The sequence below is a fragment of the Musca vetustissima genome, unplaced genomic scaffold (assembly GCF_032173495.1).
Source record: "Musca vetustissima isolate MV318-11 ecotype Yass unplaced genomic scaffold, APGP_CSIRO_Mvet_v1 utg168959, whole genome shotgun sequence".
NCBI classification, from domain to species: Eukaryota; Metazoa; Arthropoda; class Insecta; order Diptera; family Muscidae; genus Musca; species Musca vetustissima.
This window is the reverse complement of record NW_026885867.1, coordinates 47,768-68,509: the sequence shown is the minus strand read 5'-3', so window position 1 is coordinate 68,509 and position 20,742 is coordinate 47,768. Positions and strand designations below refer to the sequence as shown.

General features: G+C 34.9%; 1 protein-coding gene across 1 annotated transcript; it reads left to right on the top strand.

Moving 5' to 3' along the window:
* Window positions 1-4,587: 4,587 nt before the first annotated feature.
* LOC133333164 (uncharacterized) lies at window positions 4,588-7,321 on the top strand (the record flags this gene model as incomplete). Its single annotated transcript, XM_061541495.1, has 4 exons — window positions 4,588-4,647; window positions 4,732-4,967; window positions 5,102-5,314; window positions 7,296-7,321. Coding segments are annotated over 4 exons (535 nt in total), but the record flags the coding sequence as incomplete, so codon positions are not given.
* Window positions 7,322-20,742: the final 13,421 nt, after the last annotated feature.

Here is a 20,742-nt window from a genome sequence, read left to right as displayed (position 1 = left end):
TTTATCACAATTAATCCACAACCTACCTTTAACTTACTGATCCTCATTACCCACACATACTGGTCCACATTACCCAAGTTATTTTTATTTGCAGTTTAGAGTTTTTTGAAATATAATGCAATTTTTTATGGACAAATATATATAATTTTTGACCTGGAATATAATTAGCCAACAAATCTACCATGTTGTGAAAACAATTTGTTTTTATTTTTTCCGTTGTTACGCCCACAACATCAAAAAAAGAAAATGGTGGTCCACATTACCCGAAGTTACTCTATATATGTCTTGGAGCTAGCGTAAGGGAGCCCATGTTATGTCTCTTCTCTGAGAGTAGACTTAAATCATTATTTACTTAGATACAATTATGAACAGTAGCCGTGACTGGCTTGTGTTCGCATTAAGAGTTCTGCACCGTCGTATATGACATAACCCTCAAGCAAAGGTTCCGCTCAATTTTAAGTATTTTGTAGGCCTATTAAAACATTTTTTTTCAATATAATTCTCCGTTATACACAGACAACTTTTTTATTGAATTTTTTTTTTAATAATTTCATTTTTTCCATGTTGTACCTTGCTTCGAATACAAGTTACAATTCCTAAAATCATGTGAAAGTCACTATTTCTTCAAAAAATGTAAACATTTCATTAGTATCAAAACTATTTTCTTACTTCGTTCTACTTTACCATTATTTACGATTATTTTTCCTCTCTCTAGCGCTCTCTTTGCAACAACAAATGTATTTCTCCCAAGAAAAAAAAAAACACCACCACAACCACCATTGTGGTTCCGTTCTCCACCCTCCCCTCATTTCGTGTTTGACTACTGACTACTGTTGCTAACAACTACGGACTTTCCACTCACTCGATTGTAACTAGTTTTGTAATTCTTTGTTTTACCGACCTATGTAGTTACAAATTTCGCATTTGTATTTTCCAAATTATTTCGAAATAAATGACGACTATCATATATCAAACAAACGTTGATACGAACAACAAGCACAATCGTAGTACATAAGGAGAAACGAGACAAAACATAACGAAGAAGTAGAAAACATAGAATAACAAGTAAGGAAAGTAGTAAAGTCGGACGGGCCGACTATATGATACCCTTCACCACTATGGGTATATTAAACAGGACAATTAACATGAAATTGGATGAACTAAAATATGTGATATTTATCTAAATATGAATCAACGTAGATCAATATATAAGCATGACATTTGTTTGTTACAATGGGACAAATGTTGGGGCGTTGGGCTATGTCTGCACTTCTAGAAAACGCAACTACCTTATTCTATGCTCAATTTTGTACGTTGTGCAAAATTTCATGTCAATCTGACAAACACCATTTGCACCGTTTACTTAAAATCGGACGAAAATATATGTGGAATCTATATCCAAATATGAACCGATTTCAACGAAACTTGTCCCAGGTTCGGTTATACTAATTTCAGTACGTTTTGTTCCTATTAACCATATATTGGTTCCTTGGTGCGTCAATTACTTAAAATCAATCGATCTATGCAATATTAGAACTTTGGTACATTATTTACATTAAATCTGACGGAAATACATACATCTTAATCTGAACCGATTTTCACGAAACTCAGCACACATCATTCCAGGCTCAATCCAGTATGCTATACCAAATTTCGTGCAAATCGAAAGATTTATAGGGACTTTGGTGAATCTTTACATAAAATCGGACGAAGCTATATCTAATTCTCGACCAATTTTCACAAAACTTCGCATAAAGCACTCTAGGCTCAATTAAGTACGTTATGCCAAATTTTGTGCAAATCGAAAAATATTTAGGGACTTTGGTGCACAATTTACCTTAAATCGTACGAAAATATATATGGGAGCTATATCTAAATCTGAACCGGTTTTCACGAAACTTAGCACACATCATTCTAGGCTTAATTCAGTACACTATGCCAAATTTCGTACAAATCGAAAGACATATAGGGACTTTGGTGCACCATTTACATGAAATCGGACGAAACTAAATATGGGAGCTATATCTAAATATATACCGATTTTCTCGAAACTTGACAGACATCATTCTAGGCTCAATTCAGTACGTTATGGCAAATTTCGTGCAAATCGAAAGATATATGGTGCACCATTTACATGAAATCGGACGAAACTATATATGGGAGCTATATCTAAATCTGGACCGATTTTCACGAAACTTGGCAGACATCACTCTAGGCTCAATTCAGTAGGTTATGCCAAATTTCGTGCAAATCGAAAGATATATAGGGACTTTGGTGCACAATTTACATGAAATCGGACGATTTTCACGAAACTTTGCGGACATCATTCTAGGCCCAATTCAGTACGTTTTACCAAATTTCGTGCAAATCGAAAGATATATAAGGACTTTGGTACACCATTTACCTTAAATCGGACGAAAATATATATGGGAGCTATATCTAAATCTGAACCGATTTTCCCAATTTCAATAGGGTTCGTCCTTGGGCCAAACAAATGAGCTGTGCCAAATTTCATCCAATTCGAATCATAAATGCGACCAGTACTTTGCTCACAAAAATACATGGACAGACGGACGGACATGCTTAAATCGACTTAAAAAGTGATTCTATGCATATTCTCAAAAGGAACCATGGGTCTATCTCGTTTCCTTTTGCCTGTTACAAACATATGCACAAAGACATAATACGCTGTACCACAGTGTGGTGAAGGGTATAAAAATGGAAATATTAAAACGACAAATAAACACACGCTCCAAAGTTATTGTTTCACTCTCTCTGACAAGAAATCAGTATTTTAAACTTCCAATCATAAAATGCAAAATGAATTCCAATCATAAAATGCAGAAATTCATTTCATCGTATTGTATTTTTTCTGTGTATTTATGCGGTCTTATCCATTTTTTTGCTTTATTCATTCTAATTGTATGTATTTTGAAGGCTCTAGCCGCGATTTTAAGGCGAAGTTTCATTAAAATTTCGCTCATACAATGTAAGTACTCTTAGGATATATTGGTATTGAAAATGGGATGTATCGGTCCACGCTTTAGTATAGCGTCCACATAAGAATTATTTTGCATTATGGGAATATTGAAAGATTTTTCATTGGTCAGCAAATCCTTCTACCAAAAAGTAAACATTTTAGAGCAGATCCCATATGACGATTTGAGTAATTTGGTTAGATTGGTCACGTTTTTCATCAAATTTCAAATTTTCAGTATGTGTTTCTTTGCGATTCAGGTACTATATTTACATTATACAGGTTTAATTAATGTAATGGCTTGCTCCAGTAACGTACACAAGATTTCTTTCGTTACGGTGGAAGAGGGCGTGTTTGGATGAAATCGGTACTTAGTATTATTGGTATTTATTTTCAGAATTGATCCACCTAAACTTTAAGAATTCTATAGATAGAATTCCATAGCCCAATAATTGAAGTCTATAGCCATCCCTTTTAGACTTTCTGAAATCGATAATTCTATACCCTCTACCACACGGAATGACAATATTAATTTTGTCCTTCCGTTTGTAACTCATCGAAATATTCATTTCCGACCGTATAACGTATATATATTATTGAAGTAGGGTGCCGAAATTTTGCACAAGGTTGTATTTTGTCTGCAGGCAGGTCAAGTTCGAAGATGGGATATATCGGTCCACGTTTAGTTATAGCTTCCATATAAGGGTATCCCCCAATTTTCGGTTTTTTGGGGGGTCTTTAGCTCTTTTTACAAACGAATTCGCTGATATTTGTTGTCATACATGATAGCAAATCTACCTACCAAAAATTATTAATATTCGCCCCCTTTTTGGGGTAGTCCCCATATAACCCCCCTTTTTATATTCAAATAGTTATATGATTTGTTCCGCGTTTTGGATTTTGGTTCTAAGACTCTGTTGTAAGCATTTCAAGGTTCGATAATGATCTATAGCCCGCATTTAAGCCAAGCCCTAGCCCCTGTGTGGGAGGTAGCAGAAGGCGTGGACCAATATTCCCCATTTTCGAACTTCAACTATGTTTGGAAGAAATAATAAGATGTGCAAAGTTTGGATGAAATCCAAATTTTTGAAACAGATTTTATACAAAGAAACATGGGTCTAGAACTAATATTTCGATGAGGCAACTTTTCACCGTATCAAAGTGTATACACCCTCATTAGCCGTAAGGCTAACGGTATAAAAATCCATTAAAAATTGCTGAAATTTGTATTTAGTACACTTTATGGTTTACATAATCGGTTTGAAGAAATATCGGTATAGGTCCACTTTTTGTATGTTCCCTATAATTTCTTCTAAAGTAAATAGTAAATAACTATCTATGGTGGAGGGTATCCAAAGTTCGGTCCGGCCGACCTTAACGCTTTTTTAACTTGTTAAACTTTGATTAGGTGGTTCCCAGTAGTTCCCTGGTCCTTTAAGGTTGTAGGTATAGTAGTATCTTAATATCTTATCTGTCTCAACGCCTTGAAGTCAATGTATAATTCATGTGGTCGACTTAAAATTATTTGGAGAAAAAATACTAAACGTATTAATATTTCATCGAATATTTATATAATGTGTTTTAAAAATCTAACGTTTACACGTTTTCAGGCCTGAAACTCGTGTGGAACTGATATTCGAAGAATTGGAAATACCCATGGTTAATGACAGGTATTTATTAGCCCCAAAATAAAATAAAATCTATATCAATCTCTTGAAACTAAAAATATATTTTATTTATTAAATAATTTCCAGTTGCAATTTAGACAAACTAACCATATTCGATGCTGAATCCCTCAATATGAACGCTGTCATCGATGTCCTGTGTGGCAATTCGTCGAGTGGTACTAGGCATATCCTCAGCACCGGACCGGATCTTTTAATTGAATTCAATGCAAGTTCTAATGTAACGGCAAAAGGTTTTCGTGGTAAATTCAAATTTATACCGAATAATGAAATTATGGAAATGAAGAAGGCGAACAAAGCTACAGGTAAATCGATGAAGGGGGGAAATGGAAATTCAATTCATGGGATTTTATTTTGTGGGATGAGAGTACGTTTTGTAAAATGATTGACCATTTGTGTCTAATTTTGTTTTTTTCTTTTCACTTCCTCCAAATAATAGATATACCATTTGTGGCGGATATGTATAGTGGTGGGGGTGGTAGTGGTGTCACGGCTGCAGGTGGTGGTACCATTATTGACAATAGTTTGGCTGGAATAAAAGTTGACAACAATGTCATGCGGAGCGGTGGTCTCACAACTGCACGAAAACAAAACTTAATGGCTTTCAATGCAATGGACAATGCCAAAGTTGTTAAAGGTTTTACAAAGGAAGGTAAGTTTTTATTGGCTTCTAAACTTTTTCTAAATCAATCAATTGAATATTTTATGAACGAACGGTGGACGTTATTTTTGTGCTCACAAAAAAGTTCAAAGTATTTACGATTTCGATTGGTCTAGAAATAAAAACAATAACAAAGTATCGCTTTATTTTGGAAAAGAATATCAAACGTTATTTGATTAACTAGATAGAATATCTTGTCGGGCAGTGGGCCATATTGTTGTTGGTTTCCAACCGGTTCCAGTCTAACATCTCTTTTTCACCTTATTATTTATTTTTGGAACATTCTTTTTAATTTCGTAATAAAGAATCGAAAATGAAATTAAAATTAATACAGACTATATTCAAATTTTTAATTTTATTCAAAACATAGAAATGTTAGGAAACCGGTCTAATGTTATGGTTGAATCTTTCTATTCAATTGTATGCGAAAAACCTTCATAAATAGTGTCTAGTTTTTAAATACTAAAGTTTGATAGATGCATGCGTCACAAACGTGGCTAGATTTGGATAAAATAAAAGTGAAAGTTCAAAGTTTAATAACCCATACATTTAGAAAAATTCTAATAATACTGAAATGATATAATTTCCAATACTTGGGTGGAGAATTTAAAAAATTAATTAATAAAAAGAAAAATTGTATTTCAAAACTCCAAGCCTAATAATAATAATATTTTATATTGTTCACTATGTGTAATTACACCCTGCACAACTATGGCGTCAGGGTATTATAGCTTTGTGCAACCCCAAGAGTTTGAAACACTGCGAAATATTGATCCTATACCCACTTTAAGTATACCCATCGTCATAGCTCGACTAGCTGAGTCGATCTAGACATGTGCGTCCATCCGTCCGTCTGCCCATTATAATTTGTAAACATGATACAGGACATAGTTATGGACCAATCTTCACGAAATTTTGCATGCAGAATGAGTTCTGGCCAATGAAGACCGGTTAATAATTACAAGGTGAAGTAGATCAAATCCTTAATTTTTGTCGGGTTTTCTGGTCGCTCCACAGGCTGCAATTTTGGCCCGAACATCGCGAAATTTTACATTGAGAAGAGGATCGAGCCAAAGAATAAGCATGCGTGTTTGGTAAAGATTGGTCAAATGGACCCTGACTTTTGTGTGAAAAAAATTACAAAATTTGTATTCTATGGCGTATTTATTTACCCCTGAAGGACATAGACACGAGCAGATGATAGTTTATCCAAGAGGAGTGGTTGACCTTTAAATTGATATTATCGTATGAACTCGGATATGGGAGTTACACGTAAATATGTACAGGTGTTTACTTATTTACCACGCTAGAGGGCGAAAATATAGCTCTTATCGCTTTCTTATGGTCAAGGACAACACATATAGTTTTCGGTGATGATCAGATAATAATTTTGGGAAGAAGTGGACCCAAAAAGTAATTCTATTGTTCTTTTTTCGAGTCGATCTATAGACCACAACACAACGGAAATATAGCTCTTATCGCTTTCAAATTTTCCTTGAGGTTCCAGTTATGGTCAAGGACAACACATATAGTTTTCGGTGATGATCAGATAATAATTTTGGGAAGAAGTGGGCCCAAAACGTAATTCTATTGTCCTTTTTTCGAGTCGATCTATAGACCACAACACAACTCATGGTGAAACGACTATTAGTATTCGGAAAATATGTCAGTGCAAGGAAGAGGTGCTGTTGACCCCTAATCGGACAAAAGGGTGCAAATATCACCAAAATATGCCCTGGCTCGGAAAAAACATCCGCATGGTCGGCTCCGTCCGACTATACTTCTTCGCTCACTGGTGTAAATAATATATCTTATGGAACCTCTATAGGCTTTGATTTTTTTAATAATATTTTGTAGGAACCTCTATAATAATATTTTCTAGGGACCCCTACAGGCGTGGATTTTTTTCAAATATAAATATTTTTTAGAGAACCTCCATTGGATTGGATTTTTGTAAATAATACTTTTTTAGGGACACCTATACGCGTGGATTTTTAAATAACAATTCTGGAGACCCCCATAGGCGTGGATTTTTAAATAACAATTCTGGAGACCCCCATAGGCGTGGATTTTTACATAACAATTCTGGGGACCCCTATAAGCTTGGATTTTTAAATAATATTTTTAGGGACCCCTATACGCTTAGATTTTTAAATAATATTTTTAGGGTCACCTACAGGCGTGGATTTTTTTAAATAATATTTTTTCAGACCACTAATGGCGTGGTCCCATATATAGTTTCGCCCTATTTTAGGTAAATAGTGCACCAAAATTCCAATATATCCTTAGATTTGCACGAATTTTGGCATAGCGTACGGAATTAAGTCTAGAATGACGTGGATATAGCTTCCATATATATTCTCGACCGATTTTAGGTAAATGGTGCGCCAAAGTCCCTGAAAATCATTCAATTTGCATGAATTTTGACAAACGTACTGAATTGAGTCTAGAATGAAGTGTGCAAAGTTTAGTGAAAATCGGTTCAGATTTAGATATAGCTCCCATATATATTTTCGTCCGATCTTATGTAAATGATGAACCAAAGACCCAAAGTTAAGCCGATTGACACAAAATTATACACAATGTACTAGAATTAGTGTAACCTTAAGTGTGGAATGTTTCATCGAAATCGGTTCAGATTCAGATATAGTTCCTTATATAATTTCGTCCGATTTTAAGTAAAATGTACATGTGCAACCAAAGTTAGGCCGTTTAACTCAAAATTTTGCTCAACTTACTGAAATTAGTGTACCCTAAAGTGTGTCTAGTTTTGTTGGAATCGGTTCAGATTTAAATAAAGCTCCCATATAAACTCACGTCCGATTTTAAGTACATGGTGCAGCAATGATACAAATTTGAGCCGATTGCCATAGAATTTTGCACAACGTACTGAAATTAGTATAGCCTAAGGTGTGCCAATTTTTATTGGAATCGGTTCAGATTTAGATATAGCTCTCATTTATATACTTTTATTATATTTTGTTTTTGCAAAATAGTCAGGCTTTGTTGTTTTTATTTATAAAAAAAAAAAAAACTATTTATAAGTGGGGAATGTATGGCATTGTCCGCCGAGGGGTATAGTTTCGGATCTCGCCACTGATCCTCATCAGTTCCCTTAATTTTTGTTGGGATATTCTCCCCAGAAGCTATTAATAGCTTCTTTACAAAAAACCTTTCAAACCCAAATGTCTCTTGTGACAATTCGAAGTTCTTACGTTACCAGCGACACGACCCCAATGAGAAGTTCGTTTCATTGGAGCCTGACTTCGTGGTCAACAAGCCATTTATAGACAACTACAATACATTTCCCACTGCTATGTGTCGTCACTTTGTTACGAATGCACATAACGTTGTTGTTGGTATTGCTAGTTAAAGCAATAAACCAAACAGTATGACCGTGCCTCGTCTACAACTTCAGTAGTGTTTGGCGGGTTATTTGGGATACCATTTGTATTTTGTTTTTGCAAAATAGTCAGGCTTAATCCCAGTTTGTTGTTTTTATAAAATAAAAAAAAAAAACAAATATTTATAAGTGGGGAATGTATGGCATTGTCCGCCGAGGGGTAAGGCAGGGAAAATACGAATGGCATCCCAAATAACCCGCCAAACACTACTGAAGTTGTAGACTAGGGAGCAGTATAGTCGGACGGGGCCGACCATATGAAATCCTACACAACTTCCACCAAGCTCTAATTTTAACCCATAAAATAACCCATTTAACCCATAAAATACAAATTTGGTCACCTTAGTTTGTGGTTGATTTGACCCTCGGAATATTGACAGATCATCATCTAAATAGCCGTTCTAAGTAATTGATCAGATTCCCTTCACCGTGTAAAATATGTGATGTCCTGCGTATAATAATGGCCTCTAGAGCGATTAGGAAAATTGACAAAAATAAAGATTTCGGTTTATTGCGCCATCTCAACATCACCGGAAATTATAGACATCGTCATTGGCCATAACCGGAACTGTAAAATGTAAAAAATCAAAGCGATCAGCGCAACATTTCCGCCCTCTAGTGGGGTAATTTTAGTACTAAACAATATAATAACACATAGACACCTTCAAATATTTACGTATAACACCCACATCGGAGTACATACGACAATATAATTGGTATCAATTTAAAGGCCAACCATTCCTCTTGGATATACTATCAACTTCTCGGGTCTGTGTCCTTCAGGTGTAAATATATACGACATAGAATAAATTTTTGTCATTTTTCACAAAAAAGTCAGGGTCCATTGGACCCTCTAAATAATGGCTGATCTTTATCAAAACAGGCATGCCATTCGTTGGCCCGGCCCCCTTATCCATGAAAAAATTCGCGATGTTTGCGCCATAATTGCGGCAATTGCGCCATAATCAGACAAAAATAAAGTTTTTCGGCCATTTCATCATAGATCGATGATCGGTATACTTAAAGGTGGGTCTAGAACAATATTTCGCGGCGTTACAAACTTTTGGGGCTGCACAAAGCTATAACACCCTTACAACATAGTTGTGAAGGGTATAAAAATTCCAAGCCTATAGTGGAGGTTGAAAGACATTATTTAAAAATCCAAACCTATAGAGGCGTTTAACAGAAAAACATAATCTAAACAATCCACGTCTATATTGGTCGTAGGAAAAATATTATTTAAAAAATCTATGCCTATGTTACAATAAAATGTAATAGTTTCAAATCCTACTAATTGTTATGAATTATTGTTCTGTCACTTATTATCATTCAACTATAGAACATTAACTAAATCCTTACAAGAGGCAGCCGTTATAGAAAGTTAACGAATATTTAAGCTCAACAATTTGTAGAATCACTTTTTATCCCAGCAAACATTGCCGAATAAAGAAAGACATCTTCAATAACCAACACCTGGATCAAAATGTTGGCATTAGCCCTTGTGTTACCCTTTATCCACTTAGACATTAACTTACATTTCACCCCTGGTTTTATACCTGTTTAGTTATAGGCCGATTTTCCTTAAATATGTTACACCGCACAAAGTTTAGTCCATATGCATGATATAAATGGACCTTATAGCTTCTTCGAGATTTGTAATTAGATTCGAAGCATACACTTCAGAACTAAATTTCCTATAGATCAATACGAATTTTATTTATTTTTCTGTTCTCGTGAGGCACAACCTCCCAACCAAATTTTCACATTAACTTATCACTTTGAACAACTTCACTGGGATAACAGAAAATCAGAACCCCTAGTTTTACACTACCAACTTGCTCGCAAATCCCTCTTGTCGTACGGCATCACAAGCATCGGGTGCGAGCACTGATGTTTGGCCTTAATTTTAAACGGATACGGAAATGAAAACCACAGCTACGGATGTGGTTGTGTTTTAGTTTCTTGTACACTGCCACAGTAGTAGACAGTCAGCTAGCTAGTCAACTGTGAAGTGGCAAGAATGGTTTTAAGTTCTCTGCTGTTGTACTACAGTGGCATTCAAGTCACCCCGACATTGCCCTTAGCATTGCGGGTATGCTCCACTCATTTAACTGTCTGACTTTTTGTCTACTAGAGGAAAGAAAAAGGGGTAAAGGATAATAAGTTTGGGGAATTAAGGTGTAAACATTTCATGATGCAAAGAAAATATTTCCTAGAGAATTACGTTCCTTACTGATGGATAAGTGTAATCAAACCATTAAGAAAAGGCCCAAATTCGTATGGTGTTTCCTATATGGACCCTAACAATTTTGAGTATATTAAAGAGGTCCTGTTGGGGGCAAAAAATTCCGACGTTAGGTTCCCTCCAAATAGTTTTAAATAATAAATGGACCTAAATTCAGAAGTATTCAGAATATTATCAGAAAATGATGTGGCTGCCACCTATAGTAGCATAGAATTGAAGCTTCCTTGAAGTTTGTGCAGTGGTTGTGGTTCTTGCTTTATATATTGGTTGGTTGTGGTCCGTTTATATATTGTGTTATCCTGATGTGTGGATTCATTTCGTCTATTTTGTATTTATTCCTCTGGTGAAATTCAAATCCGGGATCGATCGGTTTATAGTCTGACACATCACCCATGCGGCTACAATCTTGAAAACTCATAAATTTGAGACGACCTTTTATATTTGATTAATGTCCAATAATGAACTTATATTGGCGAAAAATTCCGATGTTAGGTTCATCCAAATAGTTTTAAATAATAAATAGACCTAAATTCAGAAGTATTCAGAACATTATCAGAAAATGATGGGGCTGCCATCTATAGTAGCATAGAATCGAAACTTCCTTGAAGTTTGTGCAGTGGCTGAGGTCCTTGCTTTATATATTGGTTGTTTGTGGTCCGTTTATATATTGTGTTATGCTGATGTGTGGATTCACTTCATACATTTTTTATTTATTCCTCTGGTGAAATTCGAATCCGGGATCGATCGGTTTGTAGTCTGACTCATCACCCATGCGGCTACAATCTGGAAAATTCATAAATTGGAGACTACATTTTATATTTGATCAATGTCCAATAATTAACTTATATTGGCAAATATTTGTTAGGGGGTACCCGAATTTTAGTCATATATATTTGAAATGTGATATTAATCTTCCAATTCGCAAAATTAGAAGTATCATTTTAATTGGAAAACTCTGCGAAAAAAACGGGTCGAACTTTGCACACCCTCCACCATGAGGTAGACATCAGTATGTGGGGGCTATGCTGAAAACCAGTAAGGAAAATAATGAAGTCGGACTGGGACGACTATATGATAACCTTTACCACTACGGGTATATTCTACATATGTATCCTAATAGTTGTTCCCTCGAGGGAAGATTGACATGAAATTGAACTAATTTAAATATGTGATCTTTATCTATAAGTCAACCGACTATGGTACACAATTTGCATTATGTCTGACGAAAATATATATGGGGGCTAAATCTGAATAGATTTTTACAAAACTAGCACCCATCATTCTAGACTTAATTCAGTAAGCTATGCCGAATTTCTGAAACTGAACCGATTTCCACGAAACTTAGCACACATTATTCTAGACTCAATTAAGTGCGCTATACCAAATTTCGTGCAAATCGAAAGATATGTAGGGGCTTTGGTGCTCTATTTACATAAAATCGGACTAATATATATATGGGAGCTATATCTAAATCTGAACCGATTTTCACGAAACTTGGCACACATTATTCTAAACTCAATTAAGTGAGCTGTGCCAAATTTCGTGCAAATCGAAAGATATGTAGGGAATTTCGTGCACCATTTGCATAAAATCGGACGAAAATATATATGGGAGCTATATCTAAATCTGAACCTCTTTTTACGAAACTTAGCACACATCCTTCTAGACTCAATTAAGTGCGCTATACCAAATTTCGTGCAAATCGAATTATATATAGGGGCTTTGGTACACCATTTACATAAAATCGGACGAAAATATATTTGGGAGATATATTTAAATTTGAACCGATTTTCACGAAACTTACCACACATCATTCTAGACTCAATTAAGTGCGCTATGCCAAATTTCGTGCAAATCGGAAGATATATATAGGGACTTTCGGCTACATGTACATAAAATCGGGCGAAAATATATATGGGTGCTATATCTGAACCGATTTTCACGGAACTTAGCGTACATTATTCTAAACTCAATTAAGTGCGTTGTACCAAATTTCGTACAAATCGAAAGATATATAGGGACTGTGGTACACCATTTACTGAAAATCGGACGAAAATATATGTGGAAGCTTTATGTAAATCTGAACCGATTTTTCCCAATTTCATTAGGGTTCGTCCTTGGGCCCAATAAGTGACCTGTGCCAAATTTCATCCAATTCGGATGTACTTTGTTTACAATTTAACACCAACAGACCGACGGACGGACATGCATAAATCAATTGAGAAAGTGATTCTATACATATTCTCAAAAGCAACCATGGGTTGATCTCGTTTCCTTTTGCATGTTACAAACATATGCAGAAATAATTACAATCGCAATACTTCGGTTGGACCTTTATTAAAATGTTGGTCAAAGTCGGTTAGAAAATATCAAAAATAGAGCGGCTCTTTTATGTGGGATAATTCAAAAGCATGGACCGGTATTGATTATTTTCTGTGAAGGTGTTTATCACCCTCAAAAATACGAAATACCAAATTACTACCACTTCGAATAGAAAAACGCGTCTTAAACCTTCCGAAAATATGACGGGACATTTATATGGGGTCTATGCCAAATGGACCTGGTTCTTGCCCTCCAAGAAGTCGAAATATTACATGATGGTCACTTCGGTTGGAAAAATAGCCTAAGACCTTTCCAATGCATCAAAAAGGGCGGAACCTTTATGTGGGTGTAAACCTGGACCTATATTGAAAATTGTATGTGAATATGTTTCTCTTTCGTCAATCGAGTTATTGGCTTACCAATAATCCGAAATTGCAAAGGTCAGTCTCTTCGGTTGGAAAATGCTACTGAAACATTCAAAAATACCAGAACATTTATATGGGGGCTATTCCATAACATGGACCTATATTGACAATTTTCTGTGAAGAAACGTTGGAAAATTCGCCTAAGACCGTTAATATGCCTCAAAAAAGCCAGGACCTTTATATGGGAAATATGGTAAACAATGGACGTAAATTGGCCCTGTTCTGCGAAGAAGTATAATACCCTCCATAAAATGGCAAGTTCCAGCCTTTTCGATTGGAAAATGCTGCTAAAACCTTTAAGATGTCGAATGTGTCATATGGGGACTATGCACCGACATATTCCTATTTCAGTGCCATACATCCCAGAAATATGCATATGTACAATTTCAAACGGCCATCTTTCATATTGAAAGTTATATCTGCCCGTCTATTGAAAGCCTTCAAAAAACTTCCCCGACTTTTAGTACTATCAAAACTCTACGCCTCAATAAAAATTCCTAAACTGTTTATGACACCCACATCCTAATATCTAGAAAATATCAACTTGTTATTGCAACATCCCGTTGTGCAACATCTTGCTTGCGGATGTTCGGTGTTCCCGTTACGAAATACCAAAACATTGTTGTATGCGTTTAGCGACGAGTCTCGATTCGGTTGAAAGTAAAGTTGAAGGTGTTCTTGTTTTGGTTGGGTTTCATTCCACTCCATTCTCTCCGGGTACTTCATGAATGAATTCCTGATGCCACATTCCATGTACCAAAAGTCAATGTCTTTATTTTTTGCACAAAACGAAAAAGGATGCATGGAGCGCAAGGACACTTTAATCGTTGTGGGAGGTGGGGATGAGGGGTTGGTAATATTCGTAAACATTCTGTCGTATTGCTGCTGCCGCCGTTATTCGTTTCATCCTTGCCATTGGTTTTCCACACTTTCCAAATACGACCAAGTCAAGCAGAAGATAATGTGGATATCCTGACTCCATCTCCATTCATATATAAAAGAGTTTAACTGCCGGCTATGCCATTTAGTTTGAAGTGGTCTTTCAATTGCAACGAATGTGCAGCATCCTTGTTAAAGTAGGAATTTTGTAGTTAACGCGGGAAATTTCTAAGCGCCAAATAATAAATTCGAATATTGAAGAAAAGTGTTTTCGGTTGTTGGTGTTAACTTAGAGACAAAAATGTTCATTGTCAATATTGTGATAATTATTTGTTCAATTACAAAATATAAAATATCCGTGCAAAGTATCCTGCCACTGGGCATTTTTGAATCCTTGCCCTTGCCTGTTGCTGTCGCAGATGCAATGGCATTCGGTAGTCATGGAAATAATAGTAATAATGGATCGATTGCTTTTGTAAATTATGGAACACAGAATCCATTGTGTTTATTTGGTAGTACTGTGGCGCCAATTGAATTCAGGAATACAACAACAAATCGTAAGTTAATTAAGAATTTTCGAAGTTGTTTGGAATATATTTTATTTTTTTTTTAAATATTACTAAACCAAAGGCGTGGATTTTTAAATAATATTTTTTCATTACCTGCCAAAGGCGTGGAATTTTTAAATAATATTTTTTCATGGGCTACCAAAGGCGTAGATTTTTTAAATAATAATTGTTCATGGCCTGCCAAAGGCGTGGATTTTTTAAATAATATTTTTTTCGTGGCCTGCCAAAGGCGTGGATTTTTTAAATGATATTTTTTCATGGCCTGCCAAAGGTGTGGATTTTTTAAATAATATTTGTTCAAGGCCTGCCAAAGGCGTAGAGTTTTTAAATAATATTTTTTCATGGCCTGCCAAAGGCGTAGATTTTTTAAATACTATTTTTTCATGGCCTGCCAAAGGCGTAGATTTTTTAAATAATATTTTTTCATGGCCTGCCAAAGGCGTAGATTTTTTAAATAATATTTTTTCATGGCGTGGATTTGTTCATGGCCTACCAAGTTAGAGTTAATCAAATCAGACATCACGGCCTATAGATTTCAATTAACGGCGTATGAAACTGAAAGAGGTCAACAGCTGATATTTTTGTGATCTGTCCCAAAACAATGTTTTGCTTTAACTTGACATTTCTTAATTACGCCATTCCATTGTGTTCGCATATTCCCCTTTGTGCTGCCTAAAAAAATTGATTTGTTTTAAAGTGTCGAGGTTTTTTTTGAAATTATCCATGGATTTAAGTAATGAAAGTGGATTTGAAAGTTTTTTAATGTCAATGGAGGATGATTTAGATACGAGTTCGCCAAACATATTGGAGGAGTCTCCTGATAGAAATGAAAGACATCTACCGCCGGAATTGGTAAATTTCACATATTGTATTATATACGGAAAATATTGTCTGGTCATCAATTATATATTTTTACAATGTATAGATAAATTCCCCCAGAACTCCCAAGGGTGTGAGTAACTCTACATTAAAATTTTTGCCGTCATATCGTCTGGGACGTTTGCGACATCACTTGGATGCTCATCGGCCATATTTGGCTCATTAATATTTTGCATGATTTTTTTCTCTTACCTATTGTAATAATTTATTTATTAAATTGTTTTAAATTTTTGTAAATTTTCTGTGTAAATAAATATATAATTTTTAAATAATATATTTCCGTTACTATCTGGTCAATAGGCGTGGATTTTTTAAATAATTTATTTCAGGGACTATCTGGTCAATAGGCGTGGATTTTTTAAATAATTTATTTCAGGGACTATCTGGTCAATAGGCGTGGATTTTTTAAATAATTTATTTCTGAGACACCATCAGGTCAATAGGCGTGGATTTTTTTAAATAATTTATTTCAGAGACACCATCAGGTCAATAGGCGTGGATTTTTTTAAATAATTTATTTCAGAGACACCATCAGGTCAATAGGCGTGGATTTTTTTTTAAATAATTTATTTCAGAGACTATCAGGTCAATAGGCGTGGACTATCTGTTCAATAGGCGTGGATTTTTTAAATAATTTATTTCAGAGACTATCAGGTCAATAGGCGTGGACTATCTGTTCAATAGGCGTGGATTTTTTAAATAATTTATTTCAGAGACTATCAGGTCAATAGGCGTGGACTATCTGTTCAATAGGCGTGGATTTTTTAAATAATTTATTTCAGAGACTATCAGGTCAATATATACATAAAATCACTTTCTGATCCGTCTGTCAGTCCATGTATTTTTGTTAACAAAGTACAAGTCGCATGTATGAACCGATTTGGATGAAATTTGGTACATGTCACTTATTTGACCCTATTGAAATTGGAAAAAATCGGTTCAGATTAATATATAGCTCCCATATATAGACTCGTCTGATTTTAGGTAAATGATGCACCTCCACTCCTAATATTTGTCCGATTGAGACACAAGTTTGCACAGAGTATTGAATTAGGTGTAGGTTGATGTAGGCTATGTTTGGTTAAAATCAGTTCAGATTCAGATATAGCTCCCAGATATAGTTTTGTCCGGTTGTAGGTAAATGGTGCATCAAACTCCCAATATTGGTCCGATTGAGACAAATTTTTGTACAGAGTACTGAATTAGGTCTATATTAATGTATGCCAAGTTTGGTTAAAATCAGTTCAGATTTAGATATAGCTCCCATATATAGTTTCGCCCGATTTTAGGTAAATGGTGCATCAAACTCCCAATATTGGTCCGATTGAGACAAAATTGTGCACAGGGTATTGAATTATGTCTAGATTGAGGTATGCCGAGTTTGGTTGAAATCGTTTCAAATTTAGATATATCTCCCATATATAACTTCGTCCGACTTTATGAAAATAATGCACCAATCTCCCAGTATTGGTCCGATTGAAATAAAATTTTGCACAGAGTACTGAATTAAGTCCAGATTGATGTATGCGATGTTTTTTGGAATCGGTTCTGATTAAGGTATAGCTCCCATATATATTTTCGTCCGATTTCATGTAAATGGCGCACCGAAGAGTCTATGTTTATTCTATATTCACGAAATTTTGCAGCGTGTATTGAATTTAGTCTCGAATGATTTAGTTAAGTTTGAAATCGGTTCGGATTTAAATATAGCTCCCGATTTTATGCAAATGGTGCAAATGGAGGAGCCTATGTCTATTCGCTTTACATGAAATATTGCATAGCGTATTGGATTGAATAAGTTTCAAGTTTACATATAGCTTCCATATATATCCGATTTCATCAAAATGATGTACCAAATGACTAAAGTTGGTCCGCTTAGGACGAATTAGTGCACAACGTACCAAATCGAAACTAGAATAACGTGTATTGGATTTTGTGTCGAAATAAATTTTGGATAGCGCATAGTGTTGCAGCATACCAAATGTTGGATGCCATGGTTGCTCAAAGACGTCCATTTATATATAGATCTTACACATATTTTGCTCGATGATTGTCATTGAATTTTTCATAGATTTCAGATTGTATCTGTATGAGATGTTTTAATTTAGTTCTAATATCTACAACTTCGCGCGATTAATTTCGTTAGATTCCATTTCAACGGTCCTCCAAAGATGATATGTCTATTCTATCTAAAGGATATTGTATATATGAGAATTTCTATTATGTACCAAAAGTGGTGAAAGGTATCATATAGTCGGCCCCGTCCGACTTTTGAACTTTCTTTACTGGTTTTTAACTAATTTATTTCAAACTTTAAAATATTTTTCTATCATTTTTTTTTTTAAATGACCACTGTGTACTTTTAATATTTGATACTTTCCAATTACTATGAAAGTGTTCATATGTAAATTATACGGAAATTAATTGTTTACATTTTGTCGTTGTAATAATTACTAAGCATGCTTAGTTACGTTTTAAAATTTACACAGTATTAATATCATCTCGTGTAATTTTATTACACTAAAATCTCTCTACCTTAATGTAGATATAAACTTAAGATTTTATGGCGTACTAAAAACCTGACATTAATCTTTTTATAATAGAAAACAAAAAAGCAACCATTTCCAATTTCTCCAATTCCGCTTTAATTCAAACAAAAATTTGAACAATACCAGAAATAATAATTTTATTCTAATTATAAACGACTTTGTTTCTTTTTATTTTTAAACAAAAATTTCCATTGGCATTTTTTCGAAGAAAGAAAACATGTTTTTCAATTTCAAGTCAAAGCACTGGACAATTCCGCTTGTACTTCCATCACCGGCATGTTGTTGTTGTTTTTATTGTAATTGTTGCCACAATAACAAAGTTAAGTTCAAAGTATTATTCATTAGACGTGAAGTTTAGTTGTTTTTGTATATGAAATGAAATTGACTGTATATCTATCTAGACAATGGACGGACGTCTAATAAAAACATGTTTTAATTTTTCGTTTTTTTTTCCTTAATCTGATTTAAATTAAATTGACTTAAATGACTAAATTGTGTAATTTAATGGTAGAAAGGTTACGGCTGTGACGTCACGGAATGTTTACAAACAACTGTTAGGTTCGTTGACAACCATTATTGTGTGACACATTGCCGGCAGCGTATGGTGTATTGATTTCTGAGGCACTCGCCAATGTTGTACGTCACATTCAACCGGGAGAATATTTTTAGCTTGAATTCTAATTGAAATTCGAAAAAATTCCAATTTTAACAAAAAATAAATTGATTTCAATTACACGATTTAGTATTTCAACCTCATTGAAATTAAAGAATTTTCGAATATTTAGCCTTGGTGGGAGGAAGATTTTTTTCAAGCCTCCACACAAAAGGCGTGGATTTATTAAAGAATATTTTTTCAAGCTCTCTAAGAGGCGTGTATATTTTAAATAATATTTTTCAAGCTCTCCAAGAGGCGTGGATATTTTAAAGAATATTTGTTTAAGCCTCCACACAAGAGGCGTTGATATTTTAAAGAATAGTTTTTCAAGCCTCCACACAAGAGGCGTGGATTTTTTTAAAGAATATTTTTTCAAGAATCCTTCATCCACACAAGTCGTGGATTTTTTTAAAGAATATTTTTTCAAGGATCCTCCAAGGCGTGGATTTTTTTAAAGAATATTTTTTAAGATCTCCACACAAGAGGCGTGGATTTTTTTAAAGAATATTTTTTAAGATCTCCACACAAGAGGCGTGGATTTTTTTAAAGAATATTTTTTCAAGCCTCCACACAAGAGGCGTGGATTTATTAAAGAATTTTTTCAAGCTCTCCAAGAGGCGCGGATTTTTAGAGAATATTTTTTCAAGATATACAAAAGGTGCGGATTTTAGAGAATATTTTTTCAAGATATACAAGAGGCGCGGATTTTTAGAGAATATTTTTTCAAGCTATACAAGAGGCGCGGGTTTTTAGAGAATATTTTTTCAAGCTATACAAGAGGCGCGGATTTTTAGAGAATATTTTTTCAAGCTATACAAGAGGCACGGGTTTTTAGAGAATATTTTTTCAAGCTATACAAGAGGCGCGGATTTTTAGAGAACATTTTTTCAAGCTATACAAGAGGCGCGGATTTTTTAAGGAATATTTTTTTCAAGCTCTACAAGAGGCGCGGATTTTTTAAGGAATATTTTTTTCAAGCTCTACAAGAGGAGAAGATTTTTTCCAGAATATTTGCATTTAAATTTTACTTACTTACTTAGCTGGCTTGTGACAGAACTTTCATTCCATAAGATGAGCTTAGAAAAGATTTCCAAAAGATTTCCCGTCGGTCTTTTGCGCAGTTCTTCCGATTTGAAAGACCATTTTGGGCAATGTTGTCTTCGACTTGATATTTCCATCGTATTCTTGGCCTTCCCCTTCTGCGTGAACCATTAGCTGGTACGCTTTTATATGCCATTCTCATAACATGACCTAGCCAACGTAGTCGCTGTTGCTCGATGCGTCTAACAATGTCGATGTCCGAGAATATCTGGAACAACACATAGTTCATTCGACGGCAATATTCAACGCCAACGCAGATCGGCCCATAGATCTTTCAGAGAATTTTTCTCTCAAACACTCAGATCCATATAAAAGCACGGGTAGTATCAGCGTCTTGTAGAGTGTGAATTTGGTCTGGCGGGAGGTGGCCTTGCTTTTGAGTTGTTTGCTCA